This window comes from Aythya marila (assembly GCF_965140915.1).
Source record: "Aythya marila genome assembly, chromosome: 3".
NCBI lineage: Eukaryota > Metazoa > Chordata > Aves > Anseriformes > Anatidae > Aythya > Aythya marila.
In genome coordinates this window covers 84484952-84512834 of record NC_139044.1, presented here as the reverse complement: position 1 = coordinate 84512834, position 27883 = coordinate 84484952, and the positions used below count along the sequence as shown (strand labels likewise).

The 27883-nt window shown below is 41.3% G+C and overlaps 1 protein-coding gene across 5 annotated transcripts in view; it reads right to left on the bottom strand.

Moving 5' to 3' along the window:
• Positions 1-26806, bottom strand: part of ARFGEF3 (ARFGEF family member 3) — an 88558-nt gene extending 61752 nt beyond the window's left edge. For all 5 annotated transcript variants that reach the window (XM_082758376.1, XM_082758372.1, XM_082758373.1 and 2 more), the window contains exons 1-4: positions 26484-26806; positions 25417-25468; positions 10655-10736; positions 6600-6731 (exon numbers count right to left, since the gene is read on the bottom strand). In XM_082758376.1, the coding sequence (XP_082614502.1) occupies positions 6600-6731; positions 10655-10736; positions 25417-25468; positions 26484-26568 (351 nt within the window). In that variant the 5' untranslated portion in view covers positions 26569-26806. The remainder of the gene's footprint in view (positions 1-6599; positions 6732-10654; positions 10737-25416; positions 25469-26483) is intronic.
• Positions 26807-27883: the final 1077 nt, after the last annotated feature.

Genomic DNA, 27883 nt, shown 5'->3' with positions numbered 1-27883 from the left:
AGCAGGGGGAGTCTGAGCTGGGTGCACGTGGTCTGTGGCGCATTTACAGTATGTGGAAAACTGCAAGTGAAAGCTATGGCAAGAGACCCTTCCCTTCCCCTGTTATGTGGCCAGCTTTTACTGTAACCCTCAGTAAGCAGTAAAGTCTGGCTGCAGGGCAAAGATTAAATGTCAGTATATGAAAGTTAAAGGGTTTCTATACTGGGCTTTGTCATCAGACAATGCCTTTGTGGTTTACCTCCATAACAGGTAACTGATCTCCATGTTCTTGCTGTATAAACAAAGACTAAAAGTCTGTAAGAACTTGTACTTCCCCTCCACATTGGACAGGTGTTAATGACACTTTCCAGAACTAGAGACCTGCCTATTTTCCACGTGGCACAGGAAAATCTGCAGGTATGACTCAGTGATTCATTGCTTGCGTATGCTTCACTGCATGGAACAGCTCTGTGATAAAACTGCTGGTGTTCCTTTATTTCTCTTTTTTGAGACAGTTTTTCTTCAAAATCAGCACTTTTGCAACAAAGAATGCCAGTCAGAAGCACTCCAGAATAACAAAAAAACTCATATGAACAGCAAAATCTATGCAGTATTAACTTTGCTTCTGAGCATACGTACAGTAATATAGCATTTGATCTGTGTATAACAGGATTTTTAAAAATTTATTATTATTTTTTTTTTCCTTCACAGACCAGTCATTTGTTATGTAATTTAGGAAGAAAAATATTGCTGAGCTAACCTAGCTTACCCATGCTAGAGACTGAAGAAGGAATCACCACAGAGGGCCAAAGACAGAAATCCTGCCCTGTTACACTTTCCTTCTTTTGTACCTGATATGGAGAAAACTCGGGTATTTAATTCAGGACTGTGGATTCTGCTACAATGACCAGGCACCTAAAAACCAGGGGAGTTCCTTATGATTTTATAGGCACATCACAATCTTAATTATAAGTACAAAGCATTTACCACAGCCCTAATTAATTCAGGAAAGGACGAGCTTATCTTGAAACACACAAGGTAGGTCACTCAATCCACTGGAATTAACCTGGTTATGTAAAATTAAGCAAAAGAATAAAGTGAATTAAGAAAGGAACCAGAAAAAAAAAAAAAAAAAGCAAACCCAAGAGAGTCTGGATTTGTAACTGGTCTACATTACAATTAACATAATGAAAAGGCTGAACAGGGGAGACACTAAAAACCCTAGCTTTGCTAGGTAGGACTGATCTTAAATGAGAATCTTATTTGTGTGACATTATGCAAGTTTTTATAGATTTCCCTCTTTGACAGTGCAGACTGCTAATGTATTTCTAAATTAGGGACTGGACAAAAATCAGTTACTGCCTATTGCTCATATCAGGCAGCATTGTTACAAAACCTGATGAACTCATTCAAGTGAAACTTTCATCTACAAATTTTCAGCATGTTCTTTACTATTTTTTCTTCCACCTCCATTTAAAAGTTACAGCTTTACTGTTGCACCGGTGATTACTCATTTTTAAATGGGCAGTGGAATCACTCTTTTTACTCCCAAATAAAACCATTATACATGCCGTGTCTCAAAGAGGCAGTACAGAGAATATAGTTTATATATATATATATGCACTTTTAAATCCAAGTTGTTTCAGTCCAATTTCCTTTTCCATTTGATTTTACAGGTCAAGCAAAACACTTGCAAATAATATTCTATAAAGCATATTCAAGTTGCATGTGGAAAGACATTTCATAAACATTAACCTTAAAACAATGGGAAGATATGCATATTTGTGAAAGTTCATTATGCTGATCAGCTCATTTACCAGTATCCAAGAAACAGGTGTAAAATATAATCAGAGAGGCTGGGATTTTACAGTTGTGTTCTTTCAACATTACAGATCAAACAGTTTAGAACTGCTTTTCAAATACATACTATAATTTGTTCTCTATCAGAGAGCCACAACAAGAAAGAAAGAAAAAAAAAGCACAATCAAGCAGCCCCCCCACCTTCCAGCAAACCCTCCAAGTCTTGAAAAATAATAAAAAGAAAAAAAGAAAATTGAGGCTTCTTGGTTCAACAGCAAAGTTCCTGTCAGCTTTTCTGAAAAAGTCAACAGTCAGTTTTGCTTGGTTGCATGAACGCAACCCAGTTTAGTCCAATATTTGCATTAGATCAGGACGGTCTACCTGAACCTATAATGACGTGGTTGTGAAGAATGTAAAACAGGTCAGCTATGATTGTTAAAAAAAAAAATAAGAGCAAACAAAAATCTTCCCCAAGCTTTTGGCTATTCTCTGTGTGTCTTAAATAGGGATCTTCTCAAGTCGCAACTAATTTGACTGTAATTGCAGCCCATCCAATAAATATAAGCTATTGATGGATAAAAGAAAAAAAAAAGACGAGGAGTTAGCTCCACCCATCATCTTTTAGAGCATTATGGTAGTAATCTTGGAAAGAACAATTACGACTACTCAACCTAAAAAAGGCATTTCAGAGGCAGAGTTATTTGTTCCATTCTGCCAGTCCATATAGAAGCTAATTTTTATCACAGAACTCTAATTTAAATTTCATTTCTGAATATAGCCAAAACCAAGAACTGAAATCCCAAAAAGAACTGTCTAGTGTTATGACTGGAGAGTTCCCAAATGCTGTATTAATGAATCAGTGAAGAAGAAGCAAAAAGATTGCCGTAACACAGCAGATTTAGCAAGGATCATTAAACCTCATTCAAAGCTTAAAAAGAGTTTTGGCTGACTGTTCACGGAAAGCCTACAGAATCAAACCGGAAAAGTTACGCTCATCAGTGTACAGTACACCTAATCCACTGACAAATGAAAGCTGGAGTCACTGGGAATAAACTAACCTTTTCTAAATGAAATTGCTGTTCACCGTGAGTAACAGGTAAATACAGGGATTAGAAGAGCCTTCTCTCAAGCCACTCTGGAAGAACAGATTCTGGTTCCAAAAGATCCACAAGTCTATTTCAAAAAAACATCACAAGCACAGTAGCCAGAAATAAATTAATCTTCTCAGAACTGTAAAAGCTCAATCACGCCTTTCTTTTTTTTAAAAGAAGTGCTTGTTTGCTGTCAATTCCCACCACATTACAGTGTATCCAGCTTATCTGGAGAGCTTATTTCTGGGTGATGACTCATCTAATAATTAGCAATTATTCATTAAATGTTTTTTCCCCCCTTTTTGTTACTTAGAAAAAAGCTATAACAGATAAATAGGTAGAGATAAATAGGTAGAGGTGCTGCCTTGTTAAGAAGGTTGTCAAATCATAAATGAAAGTCACTATAACTTTAGTGGAAAGAGGAAAAAAGCCATTGTGGCTTTGGATTCTTTCCACCCTAGCCTCTTCCTTCACACTGGGTTCACCTGCTTTGGCACCAGAGTTATGTACAAAGCTAAATTCTAGTTCCTCCAGCTGAAAAATAACCAAAAGTCAAAGGAAAAATAAAAACGCTCAGCTACGCTTTAGTTTCTTTTTCCACTGCTGATCTGGCCACATCTGATAGTGCTTTTGTCAACACTGCATGTGTTCCTGCAAACAAAGGTCTAATTACACGAAGGAGAATTACTTCAGCCATTTTAAATTCTGCAGCCAGAATTTAAAAAACACCTAACTGGGAAAGAAATCAGGATCCCTACCCCACAACCAAACCCAAACCCATGATATTTACCTTCAGTCAAGAACTTGCCCAGTACCACTTTCTGCTGCAGACTATCTGTTTGCTTGTTTGTTTTGAGCATAGGTAGACAAAACGTCCCTAATCCTCAACACATAATACATCCTGGCATTTCTTGCAGTGTTCCTAATTCTTCAACTTCTCTCCTGTAACACAGTGCCCAATGCGGGATCTTGATTGACTTTGGTCACCTTTTCTGGGCTGTATTGTTGGTTTAAGGTAAAGTTGAGTTACTCCCCCCAGCCCTTATTTTTTCTATAAACCTGTAAGTGTGTATAAATAGAGCAGTGAGTCACTTTGGTGCATCACTGATAAAAAATGGAATTTGATTAGTGATCGATATATCTCTCCCTTCCCAACTAACATGAATAATGCAGTGTAGATACGCAAGTAAAAATATTCAGATTATGCCATTTTAAACTGTAATCAAGCTATTGATGGATTTCAGGAAGATCAACAACAAGGTACTGTAGGGTTGCGTTATTTTCCATTCCCTTCACACAGCCAGCTGAGCATATTAGAAGCAAATTGGCACTATGTATATGAGAAGACTTTTCAGTGTGATAGTGAAGTATCATGGCAACAGCAAGGTGAATGCTAAGGCGGCCTTGTGTCAGATGCATTGCTCCCTCTGGTCGCACGTTCTGGATTCCTTGGTTTCTCAGCACCCTTTTAATATGAGTTAAAGCACTTAAATAACCCCTGTTTACTTCGCAGTGTGAAAATACTTATAAATCGCTGTCAAAATGTATTAGAGATACTGAGAATACACAGACAGCATAATCACTGAGATACTCTAAAGACATACTAGGCTCAGCAGTTAAAAGCAGTCAAGTCTCATACACCACAGATGGCTTTTGTTAGTATGTGGGAAATCCAATGCAGTTTGTATGTCTGTGTTTGTTGGAACCCTTGATGCTTACATTCTCAATACTTGTGCAACTGTGCAGCAAGCAACAAGGAACCAGGCCAGTATCACTGCTGACCCACTTTCACACACACCTCACATTCAGGGGTGTCTGAGATCTGCAATGCATAAAAATGTATTTAAAGCTCCTCAGGATGGAATAACCCAGTCTAATGTGCAATCACACGCTGCCTTCAGGACACAATTTAGCACAGATTTAGGGATAAAAATGCATTGCTGAGACCAGCTGCTTTAAGGCCCCTGAAGGCTTTACCACCGCTCAGCCAGACCTAGATTACCTACGATTTTTTCAAGTGTTGCAACTGCATCCGTATCCTTCAGGTTACAATGTAAAAAGATCTCTTGCTTAATTTGGCTTCTAGGCAAGTCTCAGATGCAATGCCTCTAGAATTTTAACTGCCCTGCTTACAGGTTTTGGCCCTCTTTAAGTAACTAAATCAAAATACAAGTCTTACGTTATTCTCAGGCTGTAAAGATGTGGCCTCATTTTTACCATACATCCATTTTTGCCATTCTTTTAAACAGGACTTTAGGAAAGGATTTATACATTAATGTTTCCACTCAGTGGAATGAAGACCATGTCCCCCTTTTTCTTTTGCAGTAAACTGGAACTAACCATGTTGATTTTTGTTGTTGTTTTTAAGTGCACCTTTTTTTTTTTTTTTTTTTTAATTTATCAAGACAACTTTACAAGATATTCACTAGTAACTGTGGGAAAACATAGCATTCATATTGTCCTCAGTGTGGGGCCAATGCATCACAAATATGTATCAGTTTTCAAAGAAACAGTGTACCTGCAGATTAAGAACCTGCAATGCTTAAAGCTTAAAAAAAGTGACTTGCAAAAAAAATACTCTGTACCAAGAGAGACTGGCAGTTCCGAGGTGCCACTTCTTAACCCTTTTCCTTTTCCACTGCAAAGAGGAGGCAGGAAAGAGGCATGCTGGGTCAGGGCTGCAGATGGAAGTGCCTCAAATTAAGCCTGTATATGGGCAAAATCCTGCTTCCATAGAATGAGGAACAGTTCAGAAAAATGCTCATCCCTTTTCTCTATTGCTAGGCTCAACCTTCTGCATGTTCTGGCACAAAGCACATGCTGAAACCAGGCAGTCGGCCTCGTTGGCAGAGTACAGCTAGTACAGAACCATTCAACAGTGAATAACATACATTCATTAGGACAAGGATGACATATGTAGAAAAGAAATAAGACACCCAATCTATGCACTCAGAAGTAAAGGACAATCAAACAAGTAGGCTCAAGCATATCAATCAGTGGTAGGTATGGCAAACATCCAAAAAAGAGGTTTGTTCTGGAGGGGTTTCCACCAGTGATCAGCTACAGCACAACAAACTGCAGTACAAATTTTTGTGGCAATACTATCAAGTCATATCCCAACCCAATGACACGGCAAGGAAAATTCACAGCATCGCCTTTCCAAAAGAATACCTCCTGGAACCTAGGCTTCCTAACACGAGCCAGAAGACTGCTACAGCATTTCTAGAAATGAAAGTTTTCACTGAGCATTCAAAGCAATAAGCTCTTATGCATTAGTTCAGGAACATTTTGGTGCCTAGCCAAATGATGCACCCTCTTTAGCATCTTACAAAGGGAACATATAGCTCACAGGCTAGGAAGCACATATCCACATGATCCAAAATTACAAGGCTTCACAGCCCAACTCATGAGCACTAATGCCAAACACCAACTTCCATATCTGCAAGTCATTTTCACGTGAAATACCATAGAGTGAATTGCTTGCCCTATTTCAGTTTGCTAAAACTGGGACTGCTACTGACTCTTAATACAACCTACCTCCTGTTTAACACAGGGAAGCATACCCCGAGTAGAAATGAAAACAACTGACATCTGCCAACAGGAAGGAAGAAAGGAATCAAATACTGTCCTAAGGTGAAGATTTCCAAGGCAACGGCTAATTTGTTTGCTAAGCCCAGCATTCAGTCACAGCCTCTCTGCTGCAAGCACTGACGTGTGTGAAACACTAACCTTCATCACTTCAACCTGCAGGTCTTCATTGAGCGAAGGAGTCACTTTGACGGCATTCAGCATCTGATTAAGCAACTGTTTCTCATCTGAGTCTGTTTCCACAGATACAAACCTCTCATCAGACAGCAGCTTCTGCAGAGAGAAAATGGCAATGCACAGGTTGAAGACAGAATGCCCTTAGTTCTGCTGTAAACTGCTACACCTAAACCTATTAACGTTTGATACTACAGTGCCTAGGTTTTATGTACAAATTTAATGGTGATCCAGTATCATCAAATAAGAAAGTGCAGCAAAACCCGAGAAATCCATGCCCTGAGTAAACATCTTTCAAATCAGCTGCCATTCCAGCATTTCCTTTCCCCACCCCACCTCTTGTGTGTCCAGAAGAAAAAAAGAGATCACAAACCACTCCAAGTAATGCTTCCCATCCCCTCTAAATGAATTTAAGCAAAACAAAACACTCAGACTAGTGTCCTGGCCTCTGGCTAGCAGATACCCTGCCTGGCAGGAGACAAAGATTCAGGTGTCTAAAATCCTGCTAAGTACAGAAAAAAAGCATGGTGGAGGTGGCATTTCTGATCACTGACAAGATGTGTTTTATGTCATTCAAAAGCTGACTAACTGTGGATGCTGTCAAGTCCTCAAAAGGAAGAACACTGCTAGCGAGTAAACAGCACAAGGACCACAAATGTGTGGGAGGGTACCCAGGAGTGGGTTCGATACAGATTGAGTGAACTTCAGACCGATCAGATATCCTTTGCCTCAGAAAAGCCAGTACCAGAGCCAGAGTCTCCCAGCACCTGGGTATATGCGAGGCTGAGGGATAACTGAGGAATCAGCATGAAAATATTTGTGGAATCAAGGAGACTGTCACTAGGTTTCTGTGGAAGCCTATTTTCATGCTTGAAAGCAGGACTTGGAGCATCACTTAACAGCTCTTCGTGTTATGTTCTCACATCCCTGAGCTAACAACACCCAATTTCAAGATTTCAGTTATTTCACACTTCTTCCATAAGGACCAACATGTTTCTAAAAAAAACAAAAAACCAAACAACGTCCTCTAACATTGCAGCCTCAATTTATTCACAGCCAGTTCATGACCATAAGCTTTCCTCAGTTATCAGCTGTCAAAATAGAACACTATTTTCTCTTCATGCTTTCCCTAAAGTTCATTTTTTTGTTTTACTTTTTGTTTTTCTTTTTTGTTTTTTTTAAGTATTTTTTTCTATTGCTCATTTGTTTTTTCTTTGTTTTTTTTGTTGTTGTTTTTTGTATATTTTTGATTTTTTCTTTTTTTGTACTTTGTTTTGTTTTTAGGGGATGTTGTTTGTTTTGCTTTTTGTGTTTATTTTTGTTTTTATTGCTTTTCTTTTTTGTGTTTTTATTTCTTTTTATTGTGGTTTTTTTTTTTTTTTTTTTTTCTTTGCTGTTTTTGTTTGTAGTTGTTTTTTTGTTTGTTGTGCTTTGCTTTTTGTTTTAAAACCCCTGCTTTTGTTCACTGGACCTGGACAAACCAGGCTCTACAAGAATTCTCCAGCAAGACTGACACTCTCTCAAATACTGTAACAGCTCATCCCCAAACTGTTTTCAGTGCAGCCTTAATAAGAACAGAGAATTAAATCAGAACCGTGTAACTGAAGCACAGGGGGTTCTGACTCAAGACAAGGGGGCAACTTCTTTACTGTGAGGGTGACAGAGCACTGGCACAGGTTGCCCAGAGAGGCTGCGGAGCCTCCTTCTCTGGAGATACTGAAACCTCACCCGGATGCCATCCTGCAAAATGTGCTCTAGGTGATCCTGCTCAGCAGGGGTGTTGGACTAGGTGATCTTCAGAGATTCCTTCCAACCTCAGCCATTCTGTGATTTGGTAAAACATCACGAGGACATGGCCAGTGTCACTATTTCCTCAAAGTTCTACTGGAAACACATCTTCCATATAGTCCAGAACCACCTTCGCAGGTACCTCTCACTGGTGACAGGCATCCTGCAATAGATGGACCCACTCAATTCTTTTCCCAGAACCAGCCTTCTTAGAAGCTCCTATTGCAGCACAAAACTACCCCGACTTCGTTCCCAGGAACAAAACCTTGCTCTGTCCCAGACCAGACTTAGAGCAGCCCACTTTACCCTGTACATTCTGCACCACTTTTGTCCCAAGGCTCCTTCCCAGCTTTAAGTCTGTAGCACATTTCACTGGTTCATTCCTACTTTATATTTTCTGCACTTATACTAGTTTTAGGCTGTGATAAAGTTCATTTTCTTCACTGTAGCCCACGTGGTGCTATGTTTGTGACCAAAACAGCACTGATAACATGCTGATGTTTTAGCTATTGCTGAGCAGAGCTTGCACAGCATCAAGGTCTTTTCTGTTCCTCGTGCTGCCTTGCCAATGAATAGGCTGGGGATGCACAAAAAGCTGGGAGGGGACACAGCCTGGACAGTTGGCCCCAGCTCAAAAAAGTAATATTCCCTACCAGTATGGCATTGTGCTGAGCAATAAAAGCTGGGAGGCAAAAAAAATGAGTAATGGGTAATAAAAAATGTCTGAACATCTGCCTGCCAATGGCAAGTAGTAAATGAATTACTTATTTTGCTTTGCTCGTGTGTGCAGCTTTGCTTTACCTATTAAATTGTCTTTATCTCAACCACAAGTTTTCTTACTTTTGCTCTTTCAGTTCTCTTCCCCATCCTGCTGTGGAGCAGCAAGTGAATAACTGTGAGGGGCTTAGCTGCTTACTGGGGTTAACCCACAACATTTCAAAGAGTTTCCACACAGTAGTATTATCAATTGTTTTATCAGCATTCAGCCTAACAAAATATAAGTCAGTGTACAAGGAAAATATGTTTTTCTATACAAAGGAGAAGACATTTAATTTGGTATGAGAGATATGGAGCTAGTGGAGACAACACAGTGAAGGGTCACAAAGACAATTAAGGTACAGGAGCATCTTTTCTACAAGGAAAGGCTAAGAAAGCAGGGCCTCTTCAGCCTACAGAAGGCTCAGAGGAATCTTATTAATGCATATAAATACCTGAACAAAAAGGAAAAAAGGTGCAAAGAGAACATAGATGGGCTCTTTTCTGTGGTAAGAGATGGGTTTCTTTTCAGTAGCAGGACAAGAGACAGTGGGCACCAACAGAAGTTTCCATCTAAACATCATGAAACACTTTCTCGCTGTGTGGGTCATGAAGCACTGGCATAGGTTGCCCAGAGAGGCTGTGGAGTCTCCTTCCTTGGAGATCTTCAAAAGTCACCTGGACATGGTGCTGTGCATTTGCCTCCAGGTGGTCCTGCAGGATAGGACCAAGTGACCTCCAGAAGTCCCTTGAAACTTCAACTGTTCTGTGATCCTGTGACCTACTTTTGCTGAATGCAAGTTGTACTTTATCTCATTTGTCCTTCTATCCTACTTTTACAGTATCCCCACGTGTTTGTTTGTTTTTGTTTTTAATTTTTCATGAATCTACACGTATCTTAAATGCAGATGAAGAACTGTTTTGTTGTCTGGATTACTCTTTTACTCTTCTAGATGGGCATTAACACTTACTTACATGTATGGCACCATGCTATAAATCCAAAACCTTGCAATTCTAGTTCTTACAGAATCCAAGCATACGTACAGCTACACATTGACAGAGTAAGACAGAGTAAAAGGATAATAAATTTCATCTTGACTGAGCGTTCCCAAGAAATGCAGCGCCTGGACCCTTTAGTGACCTCTTCATCGCTTGACTCAGTTTAGTTTTTAAGAAATTAAGCTTACTGAGAGTAGCACAGGGCCACACAAGGACGACTACACCTCCATCTCCATGCTGAAAGCCACGAACTCTTATGTATCTCCAGAACATTTTAAACTTCCACATAATCTACAGCTTTTACTTGCACCCTAGATTATGAACTCCGTTACAGAAACATGAACATCATTGTTACACCCACCAGGAGACAGACATATTTTCTGTAGTATTTTTCAAAAGAAAAGCCTAGATCTCCTTGGCACCTGCTACCTTTCCTACTACCCCCTTCCTGCACCCTCCTCTCCCCCCCAGATCCATACCTGCATCCCTGCTAGAGCCTGCTGGGCCAGCTTCACACTCTTCGATTCCAGCGCCAGTTGGAGAGGAAGGAGACACTTCTCCCTGAAGTAAAATAAATAAATAAATGTGAGAGGTAACAATAGAACTAAAAACTGGTATTCAAAAGAACTATGGTTCCAGAAAGGCTGTATCACTTCCAATAAAATAACACTTGGATGCAGTAAACAAGGACAGTTTCACAACAACTCTGTGAGACACTTTTCCCCTCTCAAGAAAGCTAACATATGTCTTCACATTCTGTTAAAAATGGCCTTTTTAATCGAAATTTCACAAAATGCTTCCTAACTGTTAGCCCTCTGTATGCATACCCGAATGTGCAAAGCATGAAGGGGAGGTTCACAGATCACTGGTGGTTCTTCAGCTCAGTGCTGTAAGCATTATGCTTCAGTCTCTTGACTTCTGTTTAACATTCAGACTGACAGAAAAATAGTTTCATATTCCACTTGCTGCTTTTGACCCAGTGCTCACACACTGAACTTTTATTTGGTGACCAAACCAACAGTGCCTGCAGCTGTGACTGCTCTCTTTACTCCTTGTTATGAATCAGAAAGGGTCTGCAGCACCTGGAGACCCTGTAGCAGCCGCAAGCCTTTTTAAGCAAATCTTGCTAGCTGGCAGGAAATTCATTTCTAATCAGAGATGTTTAGCCCATGTCTGACCAGTCTCCCTGAAGGTTTGCAACTCTTTATTAGGTCACATATCATAAGAGGTCCAGTTTTTGTATTTGTACAGACATGCTTGTTTATGGCAAAGCATTCTGTGCCAGCCATTTTGTGGAGAGCCCCAGCTCTCCAACCTTCTTTGGGATCACCTGCATGAATTTCCCACCCATGGAGACAAGTAGGTGGAAGGCAAGAAGGAAAAGACAACAACTAGTTACTTTTGTATTTAACTGGAAACTAAAAAGCCCCAGATTTGTTCCATTCAGAGCATTCTCTTGTGTTAAAGTCTCAGTGCATTCAAAACTAAACCCATTGGTCTTCTCAAAGCAGAGTCAAAAAAGTGTTTAATCTCTAAAATACCAAACTGAAGAGTTTTGCCTCTTTTTCTATTATTTACTGTGAGCCACCTTGGACTTGATTTCACTTAGTTTCAGTTGACCAAATGATGATTATTTGCCAAAAAGTATATAAAAATAGAATTATCTTGGTATTCTTAAGGATCAAGTTCTGATGAAAACACATGCATTACACCAGGGTGCATGATCTGCTGCTCCTTTTGTAAATCCTCCCTTCCTAACTAGCTAAGGAGAAGCCCTAGGTTAGAGCAGCAGTAATTGCTGCAGTTTCAGGCAATCTTCAAAACTGCCTAAGATCATGCTTTGCCACAATCTGCCCATAACCTACCAGCCTCCCTCCAAAACTGAGGGTCTACAACATGAACTTGCCTTTTTTTTTAAAAACCAAACCAAACCAAAAACAAAAACAAACAAACAAACAAAAAACACTAAAGGTGGGATTACCAAACAGTGGCCCTTTCAACTTCAGGGAACCTAGCTCACAACTCATTCATTAGATACCATTTGCAGCAGGGACTGAATGTCCACTGTGAAACTTTTTTTTTTTCCCCTATGGGTTCAGTTTGTATTCCTTTTTCTCCCTCCATCTGACCCAAAAAGGCACTCAAATCACAAGGTCCCCTAAAGGGGCACAAAACTGCTGATTGTTCTTTGAAATGCAGACCCTCTTCCTTAACAACAAATTAAAGACTGGTGTCACAGATCTTAACAATAAATTAAGGACTACTGTCACAGGCATGACTCAGTTAAGCAATCTAGTAAGCTTCTGTATTTGACAAAGATCTCTGGAGAATCTGAAGGTCTACTGTGTTTGTACCTTCCCAGGTTACAGGAATTTGTAAAAGGTCATTTGGCTTAACACTAAAAGCAGCTTGAATATATCCTCGAATTAACATAGATTTCTAAAGACCTTCAAGCAGACTACATGTATATCTCAAACTAGGTTTCCCACAAAAAGCTCGCCATTTGCTTCACTCAGGATATTCTGAGAAATAGGCAAGCATAAAGCCCAATTTTCTCAGAAAATCCTTTCTTGAATGCTTCTGGAATCGATTTAGCTAGATGGACTCTTAAAACCTGCAAATTTCACATCCAAAACACCTACAATTATTCAATATCTGGGATACATGCCCTCAGAGTGTTCAGTCATCGAGATCTACAGAAACTGCCAAAACATCTATTCCAGGGTTCAGACAGCAATTCTTCAGCCAGGACAGAACTGAGCACCAGCTACAACTACTGCCAGCTTCGCCTACGCCTGGGAATGCATGTAGTGTGCAGGTAAATTGGGAGAAGACTTACTGGTTTAGAGAGGTGCCACAGCCGTACTTCTCTAACACACAAAGCACGTTTAAGTGCTTACCTTTACACAGGCACTTTGACTTATAGTCTCTTATCATCAGTAAAATCAGTAGATCAACAGGTGCCAGAACCAGGTCCCTGTCCATTAACTAGTATTCAAACATCCAGAAACACATGGGAAAAAAAATAAAATTAAGAAAAAAAGTCACAATAATGTATAGAACTAACTGTAGGGATGCTAAAAACTGACAGTTATTTAGACCTGTACCTCCTGAAGGAAGAACATGGTTCTTTTAGACTTTCTACAGTTCACTGCAGCAACATATGAAGATTTGAGGCATTACTAACAAACAACAAACATTCTCATAGTAAAGCGGATGGAGTAGAGGAGAAAGGGAAGGCAGTCGTAAGTCACTGGACTGCATCCAGTTTAGTTTCATTATAATGAAGACAGGTGGGAGCTCCTATGGCTTATGTGTAGCTACCCTGCACATCAGCATGGTGCCTGCCATCTGTCGTCACATACTGTAATCAGCAGAGAACAATGAGAGCTGCTTCTTGAGATACCTCCCAAAATGAAGAGCAAAAAATGACAAACAGGAGGATGGAAATTAGAACAGATTCAATTAGATGAACTTCTCATCCTTGCTAAAAATATTTTAACTGAAAATCTAATTAAGGTTGCCGCAGCCTCTGTGCACACTATATTTTCAGAGAAAATGAATTGCCATTGTGTCACTTCCCGTTCTTCTTATACATTCAGCCTGTTAAATCTTCAGCATTTCCATGCTACAGCTATAAAACACCTGCAGAGATACCTCACAACCTCTGATTAGCTTGAGCATCTTCCACACTTGGGTTTGACCTGCCATTTAAGCTCATCATCTGCTGGTATGAGAACACAGAGGGTCCAGACAGACAATCCTCAGTTAGAATGGGAGATGATGTAAATTAACACAGTTGGTCCTTATTAAGATCTACCATTAAAAACTGGATTCAATAAAGTTGCACAAGAGATAACATCAACCATAATTTGGTCTCAGAATGCAATTAAGGAAGGGAGTGAAGTTTCCCTTATGCCTTGCAGCCATTTTACGGCAGCAGCCAGTTCTGAGTGGTCCCATGGTCCCCTACCACAGGATCACATTGCTTACTCCCACACGTGCAGGTCTATACTATCAAGTGACAACTCATTCAGCTTGCATGGTGCTACACATATACGACATTTCATGTGAAGTTCTCAGAATAAGCTAGTGCACATTGATATACTTTAAAACAAGTATGTTTTCTGTTTAAGTTACCGTAGAGATTCCAGTTTCACACTGGAACACCTAAGTTTCCTTATTGATACGGGCAGGTGTTCACACATACCCTTACAGATATTGGCACAAATACCAGCTTAAACCTGAATGAGGTGAGTCAGGTACAACACTGAGGGGGCATGAACAGAAAGGGGCACCTCTGACTTGCAGAAGAGAAAGCTACCAAAAGCTTCAGGATATGGTACCCTAGTCACGAACATGAAACAAAGTACTGAAAATGGAAGCTGGAAGGAAGCTTAGATTGTATAAAGAAAGACTGACAATGAAGAAAAAGTGCGCTCAGATTGAAGTAGTATATTATACTGAAATCTACATCACACATTGGAAAACATTGTTTGCATATGTCCATGCAGTAGTGCTCCCAAAAGAGCTCAGTTTAAAAAAAATAAAATAATAATGTGTGGCAATAAGCATGGTAAGTGTGGACCTTGTTTCATGCAAAAGAGTCAGCAGAGAGCACTACAGATAAAAACTCAGCTCCTAATGAGGCCAGCTGGAGCTTTGCCACTAGACCTCTGTGGTGTGTGGACTGAATCCCAAGTGGCCTGCCCAGGGTCAAGCAAAAATGTCAGTGACGGAAGCAAGCACGCACCCAGGAGCAGTATCTTCAGGAGCACAGGTTGTCCCTCCTGAGTCACCCCAGCCCACCACTGACAGCTTCATGAACTGCAGAATGAGCCATGGGAAGGTAAATAGCCTTTATGTTCAGCACTCTGAGTAAAAACAACCTTTCTAATAGTCCGAGCGTGCCACGGCTCATCAACCTGCCTCTTACCCTGCAGGTCTGTCACAAGGGATGATCCAACAGGCCAGTCAAAACACTGTGCCAAAAAGGGCAGGCAGGGCAAGGCAGCCGACTATTTTAAATAAGAGATCATAAAATCTTTCTATCCTCATTATAGTGGAAAAAGCTGAGAGAATAATGGCTAATTATTCAATCTCAGGATGAAAATCATAACGATGACAGGGAACAGCACATTTAACTCTTTCTTGTTAGTGCCCAGCACGCAGCCGAGGGCCCACCGTCACCTCCACCACACTGACTCCAGGGCAGGGGCACTACGAACCAGGTATTTGTCACCAGCACAGAAGTTATTTCCTTTCATTTAAACCACGTTAGTTGTTTTAATCTCCTTTTAATCCATTTCCCAACATCTCCCTGCGTTATCTTTGCCCTGAAAATTGTATCGGAGAAGAAAAACTCAGAACCTCGGGGCTGATTACCTTAGTTATCAGCATGCAATTTGCCTTCTGCAGGATAGCTCACAACCCAGTCAAAGAACAGGTAATGACTTGATTCACTGTTGTTGCCATTTTTCCAATAAGCTGTTTGTTAGGCAGCAACACAGTCGTAGCCAGAGCCTGACATTTTTCAGTCAGAGCAGCACTGACAGCAGGGAAGGGCTCCTCAGTCCTGGCTGCTAAAAGGAACAAACTCTCACAGCATGCAACTCCATTAACCTCACTCACTCAAGCAGAAAATTTGGCCCACCACGAGAAAATAAACGGTAAAAATAAATTCTCAAAATTCTGGACATACTCCCAGCTGTTACCATTAAGTACACTAAACACAGGCAAATATTGTCCTCACATGAAAGGTATGGATTTAATTTGTGTAAAACAAATTCCAGCAGGGTCAATACGAACACATAGGCTTGTAGAAATAGAAACATCCGTAATTCTTGTCAACGTTCTTCAAGCCACCACAGGAAAACAAAAGAGTCCAGAAACAACTTTACAGATCAAAATGGAAGCACTTAAACCCTGGAGAAGTGGAAAATAAATACTACTTTTTTCAAGCAACAACTCTTCATGAAGAAAACAGATTTTCAATCTTTGCTCATGTTCAAGATAAGTGGTTAATTTTATCTACAGAAGAAACATGAATGTCCCACTTATGAAGACTATTAACAGTCAAGCTTAAGACAGAAGTTTGGAGCTCACAGCATACAAGCACAGGGCAAGTTCTCAAGCCTCAGTGCAGCAAGTCAGACCAAATGACTACAACTGCCATGTCATTGCAAATACAAGATCTTGGATAGCATTTACAGAACTGTCTTTTATCCTACTGCTCTAAAACCAAAGCCTTCCAGTGAGAACCCTCCTTTTCAGGGGAAGAAAAAAGCAGAACAAAACAAACAGAAAACTTTACGACAACCATGCACTGTGAGACATCAGCATTACAGCACTGCATAAGAACAAGCAGTGCTGAAGTTTACAGGTCCTAAAAAAAAAAAAAAGTTGAGACACTGATGTTTTACTAGTTGATATCAATTCTGACTTGCTTTAACAGGGCCAGGATTTTACGCAGCTTACTCAGACAAGGAGAGTCGCTTGTGAGCATGCTTTCCCTATGAAGAGGATTCCCCCACATAACCCGGTAAGATTCCACCCTCACTAATAAAGGTTCGTAACTTCTTGCTGAAAGCATTTTCATTTTTCTTCCTCACCGCTTGCAGCTTCTTTTTTTTTTATGCCATTCTTTTTCTGCCTACACAGTAGAAAACTCTTCTGCACACGTATCATGAAAAGGGTTCTTGTCACACGGCATGAGGTTTAGCTCTCCTCTTCTATCCATCCCTGATTCTCCCTCACCTGAACTGCTGACATCAGCTCTCTCCAAGTTCCCGCTAGGTCTTTCCTCCAGCTCAGTATTTCCTTCCTTTTTACTCCACGTATTCCCTCTTCCCTTCAGTGCTTTTACTTTACAAACCAAGGCACAGAGTAATATCGTCACCCTACAATCAATTTGTCTCTGGAGGGAAGCATGAGTTGTACATCAGAGGAAACTTTATGACACACAAGAAAGGAAGAGGGAAACAATGCCTGAATTTAGCTTCATACAGTTTGATAGCTAGAACTTGAACAATTATTCAACCAGAAATATTGAATGAGGTTGTAATTTAATGCCTCTTGGTATTAAAAAGGTTAATTTTTTATTACCTATTTAGTTTCCAAGAGAAATGCATTTGCCTTAATAGCAGAAGTATAGGTCTACATACTTCATGGGAAAGTCAAACGTAACCAATTTAATCTTCAATCTAGCCTAAGGCGGCTGACACAACAGAATTCAAGCCGACTATAACAATTAAACAGCTCAGAACCGTCACTCAGCTGGAGAGTGCTTTTAAGGTCGCTTGCTTCCTTGCAACACTGACTAATAACATCTTTATTTCAACACAAAGTTCCCAGATAGTAGCCTGATACTGTTGTCAAGAGAAAAAACATAAGAAAACATAAGCACGCTGTGTACCTTCGCTTGAGAGAAGGGAGTCAACAAATGATTATACACATATTAAAGCGGACAAGGGTAAAATGCTAATCAGGATGCTTCCAGTCTCCGAAGCTGTAGCTGTGATACATTATCATCACTCTCCCCAAAACATCCATCCCAGTAGATTTTTGCCCTTTGTGCATGAGGTAGGACAGCCACTTAATAATTCTGCTCTTGAGGAGTTTGATGACACATGTAAACCCCACAAGGTCTTCATCATAGAACAATCTGTATCCTTTCATCGATTTTATTTATTATCATGTGAAGCACAGCATAAAGATGAGGTGAGGATCACTGCGTCCATCCTTAGCCTTAGGCAGAGCACACGCTGGACTAGCTGAGCCTGCAGTTCTGAAAGCTGATCGAGCTATTCCATGCAATCTCCTCCTCACATTTGGTGAGCCTGGAAGGGAAGCTGAGGGTTTTCCACTGAAAATGTTTGTTTCAAGATTTCAGTACCCCGAAAACAACAAATAAAGCATTTCACAAGAGTTAAACATCCAACAGAAATTTACAATGCTGGGACATGTATGATAGGAGCGACAGAGAAAAGAAACACAGAGATAGGGCAGCATAGACATCCCGTTAATGACCCTATTTTCTCCATTGCAGCTGGATGACTTAGTTTCAAAAATTTGATGAAAAATAGGAAGAAGTATATTTCTGTTTGTTATAGATATGTTTTGAAGGTTAATACTGCAACCTGTAATCTCATTCAACTTTCACAGCAGTGCAATCTTAAATCTTGACAGACCTAGGGGATAGTTGTTAAAAGTATCATCACATTTGCAATGCATTGTGTATTTTACACTCCCTGCACCTTAGCACGCTCAATTCCTTAAACAAACAAGCAATCAAAGAAACCAAAGGTAGCATGTTTCCTGCTGCTTTGTTGCCTTTTATGGAAGGTAAATAAAAACTGTGAGAAAAGACCTTTATTATTCTCACTCACCCCTTCATTTTCTAAACAAATAAGAGTCGTGACTTGCACAGCACAACAAAGACCACAGCATAGTTGAGCCTCATTTTTAAGGAAAACAGTTCACACAGTTCCAGAGCCACTTTTCTTACACCCCCTGGATCCTCACCCCCAGCCATGCTTCTTTCTCTAAGGCAATTATCAACAGCTTCCTGATTTTCTCACTTTCTTCACCTTTTCAAGTACTAAAAGCGATCAGCAGTTTAAAACACACTGCTGTCCTATTATCATCCTTAGATCCTGAGGGCAGTATTTCAGTTGTTAGAAATTGGACAAATGTTCAAACCTGACTGCTTTAATCCTTTATTGGTGCTATTCCTACACTGAACAAGTTGCTTAAATCATACAGCAACAGCATGCTTTTGTCATAAATCTAGAATGGACTTTCAGTAAAACCCATAAAAGGTACAAAGAGCCAATGCAGTGGTAAATATTAAGGTTCACTGCAACAAAAAATGTCAGGAAGGGCAGGAAGTTAGCCTATGAAACAACAGCCACTATCCTTTAAAACCTTTCCCTGGCCCCAAATAAGAGTAACAGAAATAATGTTTCAAAAACCATGCACTTTTTTCCCCAAGACAATACCAAACTTCCTTTGATACCTTCAAGAGCCGTAAGCCTGGCTGACAGGTTTTTAGGGATTCCTAGATCAAGAGGCCTTCCAACATTTCCAAAACCTCGCCTGGACAGCAAGAATTCAGACATGCATAACAGACACTGGCCCTGTACACCCCCTTCTTCTTCAACACTTTTCTTTTGTGATCCCAGAACAGATGCAAAACTCTTTTGAGCCAAAAATACCTACCCATCAGGCAAGAAATTGGGCCAGTTACATATCTCAGAATAAACACCCAGACTGATCCAAATACAGTATCAGACAGTGCTGCACTGCCTTTCCCAACACTTAGTCACGCCCTCCATGCACACCAGAGCTAGGAATACAGCTCTTAAAATTGAGATCAGAGCACGTACACCACTCAAATACACCAAACTGTAAGTGCCCCCAGAGGTCTGGATCCAGACTGACAACAGAGGAGATGCAGCTCAGCAAACCACACTGCCTGTAAAACCTCTTCTTGGCCGGATGCCTCCCAGGCAGCTCATCATCCACCTGCTGAACGCCAGACAGCGGCTCTGCAAGGGCTGAGCAGCATGAGCCACACAGCCAGCGGTCAGGTTCAGGAGGAAAGCCTGGGAGGAATTACTGCCAGGTGGCTGTGGCACCAAGAGCAGGAAGCAGTGTTTTAATAAAGTGTAACACAGAGAGATATGTCCAAAACATCCCCCTGAAAAAACAAAACAAAACAAAAAAAAAAAACAACACACAACTCAGAGTCATTACTCCTTCCCCACTCCATTCTTCTCGTCAAGTCAACTGCTACACTCATAAACCACTCCCAGACAAAGCAATAGGGGAAACTCCGGGAAGCCAATGCAAGGAGGAGCCCTCAGAAACTAGCACCAAGATGAACGACACTTGACATAAACACAATACACAGAACTGGACAGAAGCTGGTTATGATTGACAACCCTGCTCACCACAAACTCCTGATTTTTTCCAGCTCTAATCCCCAGAAGAGCTGGCTAGTTTTGAGAGGCCAATATGAAATACCAGAGGGATGCAAGCTTTTGCAGTAGTGAATACAGGAACTGCTTCTGACACAGACTTACAAATGCTCAGCACCTCTGAAAGCCAGGATCTGGCCAGGTTGGGTATCTCTCTGATTAGACACACAGAACTGGGGTCTTGAATGCTTGAGCCTGTTCCTCCATTTAATTTCAAGTACTTCCTGAAACTTTAAGGTACAGAAAAGTCCAGTGTACAGATATGCTGAAGAGATAAGTAAGCATTTGGAAGGTCTTTCTGGTTCTGTGAAGAAGGAATGCAAACAGGATTAGTTACCGTGCCAAAACACTTCACCCATCAACCTGTCTCAGCCATTACTTTAAAGTCCATAGAGAAAACTTTAAGCTGGCACTGACAGCAGCATATGCTATCGACAATCTTGTCTATGCATCATCATCTGCTTTCAGTCACATTTCTCCAGGAGGAAAGAAACAACAGCCCAAACTCAAGTCTGCAATGATGTTTCCGCTCTACTGGCTAAAGGGTAGAGGAAAAAAACAAACAAACAACAAAAAGCAGTAACAATAGGATAGCAATAAGACCTGGAAAGTGCAAAAATGTCCTAGAATGAGACACAGTCTCTTGATTGTCAAAATGTTTTTCCAAACAAATTACAGCAGGGATGTAGCAAGAAATTCTGTATGCAAGATTCCAGGCTCCAGTGGGGATAGCAACACCAACGCACAGCAGCTAAACTAGCCACCAAACCACAGGCTCCCCTCACAAGTCCCAGTCAACCTCCTCTTTGCAGGACCAAGTCCACACTGTCAGAAAGCCACTAGGTTTTATACAGCCTATAAGGCATAGCAATTATATAAAGCATGCTAAAAGCCCATTGCTTAACTAATTTGTTTTAAAGTGGTATGTGTCTGTTAAGCAATGTCTAGACTCTTATTTTATTCTGGTGTGTGTATACATATTATTTCCTCATGAATGATGATCTGCTTTGATCAAATATTCTTTTTTAACACTCGTTTTCTGTGTCTGTTCATTTACCTTTTATGGAACATATTTTTAAAAATCACAATGGAGAAACTCGCCAGGAATTAGCCAAAAAGAGCCACTTACAGCTCAGCGTAAGTGGCTGGCCTTAGGACAGAACTTGGCATTTGAAAAACACTGAAATGAACGTGGCCCAACTTAGTAGCAAATTGCTGGTTGACAGATGACATTAAGCTCTTTCTTAAGCTATCTTCCATGATCAGTTCACCAATTAAAACATCAGCACATCATTTTCTTTTACCTAATTCATTACTTCTGTTATTCACCCAGTCTCCTCAAGCACTCAGTACATATTTAATTTTCACAACACCTGTTCATCAAAAAACATCATTCTACTGCAATAACAGCCCAGGTGGGTTATGACTCTTCCTTCTCAAAAATTCAGAGGACATCTGTGGGAAAATCTTGAACTAACTTAAGGGCATTCTCATCCCAGTCCACTCCAATTGTCTTTACTATTTCACACCCTTACTCAACACCCTGTTCAGAGGTTAAAGTACTAAAGAAGCACACACACATTTCTACCTCAAGGCAGAGCTGATGGGACTCGGTGGGGAAGTCTATATTTGTTGGAGATTTGTAACTCTTTAGGAAGTGAGTCATTTAAATAATGCCCCTCTCTAGAATTAATATTCAAGGTCATTAACTGGGATTTGGATTCATAAGTCCAATTAACATCAAAGGAAGCTGAACAGCAAAATAGTCTCATTTAGCTCTCCGAAGACATGCCCAATAGATCACCATTAAACTAATTAAAAAATGACATTCCAGGCTGAACATCCAATCACCACATTCCCTTGGGGAAAAAGTATCCCAGGTGCTTCCAAACATAGCAGGTATGTGCTGTCTAAACCACCACCAGACAAATGCTGGAAACAGTTCCCATACAAATGCTACAGCTGAGCCTGCTAAATAATTGCACAGACTTCAGGAAAAAACTGAGCATTGCCTGCCTTATGCTCAGTAATAGGGGCTGAAGACAAGAGAAGAATCTACAGATGAGAGCAACCCAGGACAAAGAAAGTCGACCCCAGGACTCTAGTAGAGATAAGCATGCAGCTTACTTAATACACGTGAAATACCTGAACTCATTTAGTCAGCTGAGGAAATGCAGAAACATTTTGTACTCCTATCCTCACACTAGGACCACTGTCTTAAAACACTATAAAAGACCACTACTCGTCTAAAACTGTGGTTTCAAAAGCCGCAAATGTCCTTTCATATTTTAAGGGGGAAAGGACGGAAATGGCAGGGGGGAGGGAGGGAAAGGAGTTAGGCAGAGAAAATAACTTACACTTTCTCTTTTTTTTTTTTTTTTTTTTTTTTTTGTGAGCAGAAATCATTATTCAGTTCTAGAAGGAAAAGGATTTAAGTAACGGCATGGTGATTCCATTAAAAGGCACAAACACCAGCAGAAGCAAATAGCTGCTGATAGCAGAAGCCAGATGCTGCTTTGTGAAGAAAGAGAAACTGACTGAGGTACTTACCAGATTTGCTATTTCTGGAAGTGAGCCAGCATCCACCTCAACTGGACATGACAGCTCATGAATCCCTGTCCCACATTCTTATGCAGTAAAGATGTGCCCCAGATAGTGATTATTGGCAAATTATAATGTAGGAAAATACTGACGTATTTTCTTTGTATTTGGTATATTCTAAGGACACACCAAAATTTCCTGTTAAACAAGTTGGAATATTCTCTCTTCACATACAGGACTCAAAACATTCATTTAGCTGCTATTCTTGGAAGAGACCTCACAGACACATATTCTTCTCCTGAACTACCTTCCACATTGTCTTTAATACCTTCAGCATGTTGCAACTATGGACTTCAGATCCAAGTTGTGGGCTAGGGTCACTAGATGGAAAAGTGATACATACCTACACACTAACTCTGGCACCACAGGGTATTCTAGACTACATCCCAGGCTCTGCTACTACTCCCAACAATGTTATAGCAGAAAAGGTGTGAATGGCAGATTCGGAGTGGGTAAGCAGCCAAAGGCTGGTGTGTGTTTAAACAGATGATGCAATCTGCCACCGATCAAGATGAAATAAGGCACGGTGCACAGTTTGGATCTCTCCATGGTACATCTATCTCGGCTGTATTTCTGGTCTTTGTCTTTGCCCTATTTTCAAGGCTATCCTTTTGCAGTGTTATGGACCAAGCTGTCACGGTGCTGTTCTTTAACAAATACCAAGCAAAGATGAGCTTTTATCACATTTTCACTGGTACATTATAAAGGCAAATTCCAACCCAAGAACTGGCCCAGAGTGCTCATTTGGAAAAACTTAACAGCAGTTTGCTAGAAAATGAAGAATAAACTCAGAGTATTGGGGAAGTTAGTATTTCTCAGGCACCATCTGAGGTTACATCAGTGCCTACATCATAAAGATCACATTACTAAAGCTTTTACTCAAGTTTTCTAACATACTGTTTATTTTGTTAAGAAACAAAACCCACCCTCCACCACACACACTTGCTTCACAGCTACACTTGCCAAAGTATTACTTTTATATAAAAAATAAATAGGATTTACAGTGGAAAAAAAAAAGCTAACTAAACAAATACAACATTAAAACATTGGAAGAAGAAGAAAAGGAAGATGCATCTGTGAAGAGGTAGTGAAAAAACAAAGAAATGTATTAACAGCTAGCTAACAGTCTTACGGAATGAGAATAGTACTTATATACAAAAAGACCATGCCCTGTATTAAGTATAGAGGCTGATAAATGAAAAGATAAAGAGTTAAGTGTTTGTTTTGCACTGTAATTGGAGAAAAATCTAATTCTAATGGAGCTACTGGGAATTACTGATCCAACTGCTCTCAGCTGTTCAACCCGTGTCAGAAACGCAGGGATCTGGGATTGGTCATGTCAGACCCGTGCTACATCCATTCCCTATTGACACCAGGCCCCTTGTGGACACTGTAGCTGGCAGTCATGCAGAGCAGCAAGAGAACTGCTCTTATTCCTTCCCTATTTGATGACTAGTCCGGAATAAGAGCAGTTCTCTTGCTACCTCTCCAGTTGTGTAATTTTCCCTGCACAAAGCTGCACCCAGAGCAGCGTAGAGAAATGAGGTGGTAAAAATACTCCCAGGAGAGTAATACCGTGGTTAAAAGCATCACTTCTGTCAGCAGCTAGTAGTGATTATCCAGAAAGACTACAGGACAGCGCAAATTCATAGCAACACTCCTACATATTCTCTTACAAGCTCAATTATCTCTTGCCAAGATACTTCTGAATTAGAAGGGGTACTTTTGCATATAACAGACCTCAATCAACTTCCTCCCTGGATTTGTTGAGGTGCTTTTCGAACCAATGCAACCTTTAGCATCGATGACATTCTCTACCAAGAGAAGTTTAAGCATTCCACATCTTAACTATAAACTGCGTGAAGTAGCATCCTTCTGTTTTGAGCACTGAACTTGCTAGTTTCTGTTATGCTTCCTAGTGAGTCTGTTGGGAGGGACAGTGAATGATTTTGGCTATGTACTTTCTCCATAGCAATCAATTGCTAAAATGAGATACTAAATAGCTTTACAACAGGGGGCAGTGCCTCCTCCACCATTTTATAGGTGGCCAAATGAAAGCAAGAGGAAGAGACAAGACTTACTCAAGATAACCTAACAGACTAAAGGAAGAAGCAGTCATAGGAACTACATTATTTAAGTTCATACCCATTGTCCTAGCTATATATTGCCTTTCTGTTTTCAGAATACTTTCATAATTTTTTAGATAATACTTCCACGATTTTTAGAGTACTTTTCATAAGAAACCACAAGACAATGTTTTCAGTAAACAGTAACTGGAGTTACTGTTTCAGTAAACAAGAACTGATCTAGACTTAAAAGAAATTATACGCTCGGGAAGATTGAGATTCATCATCACACTGGAGACTAATTTAGAAGGCAAACAGTATCAGACCATAGAACAGCCCTCCTTTCTAACCAAGTATCAGCATTATAGATACTGTTGCCCATTTTAATACTTTTCCTTACAGTTTATTCATGAATGGAAGCCAAGGACACATCAACAAAGTATTCATCACAACTAACCTAGAAACGTGTATATATAGACTAAGGAAAACACGCAGATTCAGACCCTTCCTAATTACTTAGTTTGTGATTCCAATTTTGACTTCAATTTTACAAATACTCACAGCTCCACCAGTCTCAACATTACGTGTTCTTACCTTAGCTGATACGGAGGGATCTTGACAGCAGCATCAGGAGAATCCAAGGTTTCTGTGTGATCAAAGAAAACAATAAGATCTTTAAAAGAGACTTTGAGTTCAACCCTAGTCTTACATCCAGCTACGATCTCTGAACCAATGATCCTCAGGTTCATGCCTTCTGCACCTGACAGAACAACAGTCACAGCCGCCTGTAGGATTTACGTGGCTATCAGGACACCGGGCACCCAATGAGAAGGCACCAAGTACCATCTTTTGCTCAGTGAGTTCCCTTTCACGTATCAGCACTCCAGCAGCAGCACGTCTGCTGAAACTAGAACAGCACGGAGGATGCTGGCATGGCTGCTGTGCAAGGATAACACCCAAATCCGTGGAGCAATCTGCAGAGCATCCAACTGCAGGGCCAGCAATGAGACAGCAACAGGTGTGAGATTTCACAAACTCTGTTATAACCACGTACAGATAAAAAAAAAAAAAAAATAAAGATTGCTATCTCGTGAAAACTATAGCAATGTTATGTATCATGGTCTTTCTGATGTAAGTTAAGGATCTTGCTGGCTAAAGCTCCAAGCAGTTAGTGCCAAAAGCACCTCAAGTCACAGACAACCCACACTGAAATTCACCTAAGCCTGTGTTCCCTTGGAGGAGCTCCTATCAGTGATTATTAGTCCCATTACACAGCAAGAATAGAAGAGCTCATTGCATCCAGCCGAAATAAAAATGCAGCTTTTCAAAAAGCTGGCAGAACACAAGCCAGCAGTAAAAAAAAAAAAAAAAAAAAAAAAAAAAAAAAAAAAAAAAGTCAGTCCTAGGGCTTCCTTCACCTGCGATGATTTCGGAAGGGGAGATTTAGGATTTCGGAGGAGACAGCTTGGGGCAGACGACGCCCCCGCCGGCCTCGCAGACCCCCGGCAAAGCCCAGCCCGGAGCCGCCCGGGGCTGCGCACCCTGTGCGGGGAGCCCTCCTGCCCCCGGCCCCATAACAAACACCTGCCCGGCCCCATAACAAACACCTGCCCGGCCCCATATCACCTGCCTGGCCCCATACCACCGCCCCCGCCCCGTACCGATGGCCCAGGTGCAGCTCTCCTTGATGGCCCGGTGCTTGCTCCCCGACGCCTCCTTCTGCAGCTTTCGCAGGATTTCTTCCATCTTGCCTCCCCGGGGCTCCTCGCCTGGCCGCGGGGGCACGGGAGCGGGCGGTGAGGAGGAGGAGGAAGGAGAGGAGGAGGAGGAGGAGGAGGAGGAGGAGGAGGAGGAGGATGAAGGCGGTGCGGCGCTGGGGCTGCCCCCGCCGCAGCCGTGCCTACGCGGGGCCGGTGCGCGGCTCCCCGCTACCGCCCCGCCGCCGCTGATGAATCACGGCGGGCTCCATAACGGGGACACGTCAGTCGGTGCCGAGCCGGAGTCCCTCCTCCTCCTCCTCCTCCACCACCCTGTGGCGCAGCCGGGCTGGGGCTGAGCCTGGCCCCGCCCGGGGAGGATGGAGCGTGGCGGGGAGGCTGCGGCCTGGCCGGCTGCCATGGCGACCGCCTGTGCCCCCAGCGAGCTAGCTCCAGCCTTCCTCCTCCTCCTCCTCCTCCTCCTGGCCATGGGGTGCCCGAACTCCTTCCCTTTCCACTTTCTTGTTTCCCTGCCTCATCCCTAGGGAACGCAGCCTGCTCTTTGTGTGACTGCACCACTGAATGTTCAGTCACGGCTTTGGTGCCGTTGCCTTGTTGTAGGATGCGTTATCTCTCAAAAGGTACGGGAGGACAGACAAGATAGGGAAGGAAGACAGCAGATAAGGGAGGCAGCGCAGGTAGCAGCTGGCTGCCTTGGCGGTTATGTCTCCTGCTGCTAATTGGAAGAGTACCAAGGGTGAACTACCAGACAGAATATTGGCTCCCGGTGAATCAGCCGTAGCATTTCCCACAGGATATCGGGCTTTCAGAGGCTGTCCCTTATCCAAAGTCTTACAAGGGTTGATCCTGCTTGTGCTTGGAAGTATAATGAATGCATAATCCATAGCTGCATTTTAAAGCCAGGGTGTAAAACTTGTGTCTGAAGAAAAGGATTTAAAATGATGCCAGAGAGGTCTGTAGATGGATAGGAAATGTCTAGAGTTACAATACTAAGGATTAAAAAAAAAAAATGCACTGACAGAAAGACCTTTATGCTTCAGATTCCAGGGTAAAACCAGCCTCTAAGCAACTGGAAGCAGTTTCCCGGAGTTTCTTGTATCTGACCATGCCTCACCACCTTCCACTGTGATGGTGTTTGAGGTATTTTTAATATAGAAATGATATACCACAGATAATTTGGACCCATAGAATACTGATAGATAAGTATGTGTCTATTGATTATAAATAACTAATTGCCTATTTTCAGGAAGCCACTGATGAAACTGAATTTGTTTGGAATTTTAGATCATTTTCCTGATACATGAAACAAACTCAATAGTTAATTTCATTGTGGTCTCTACAGG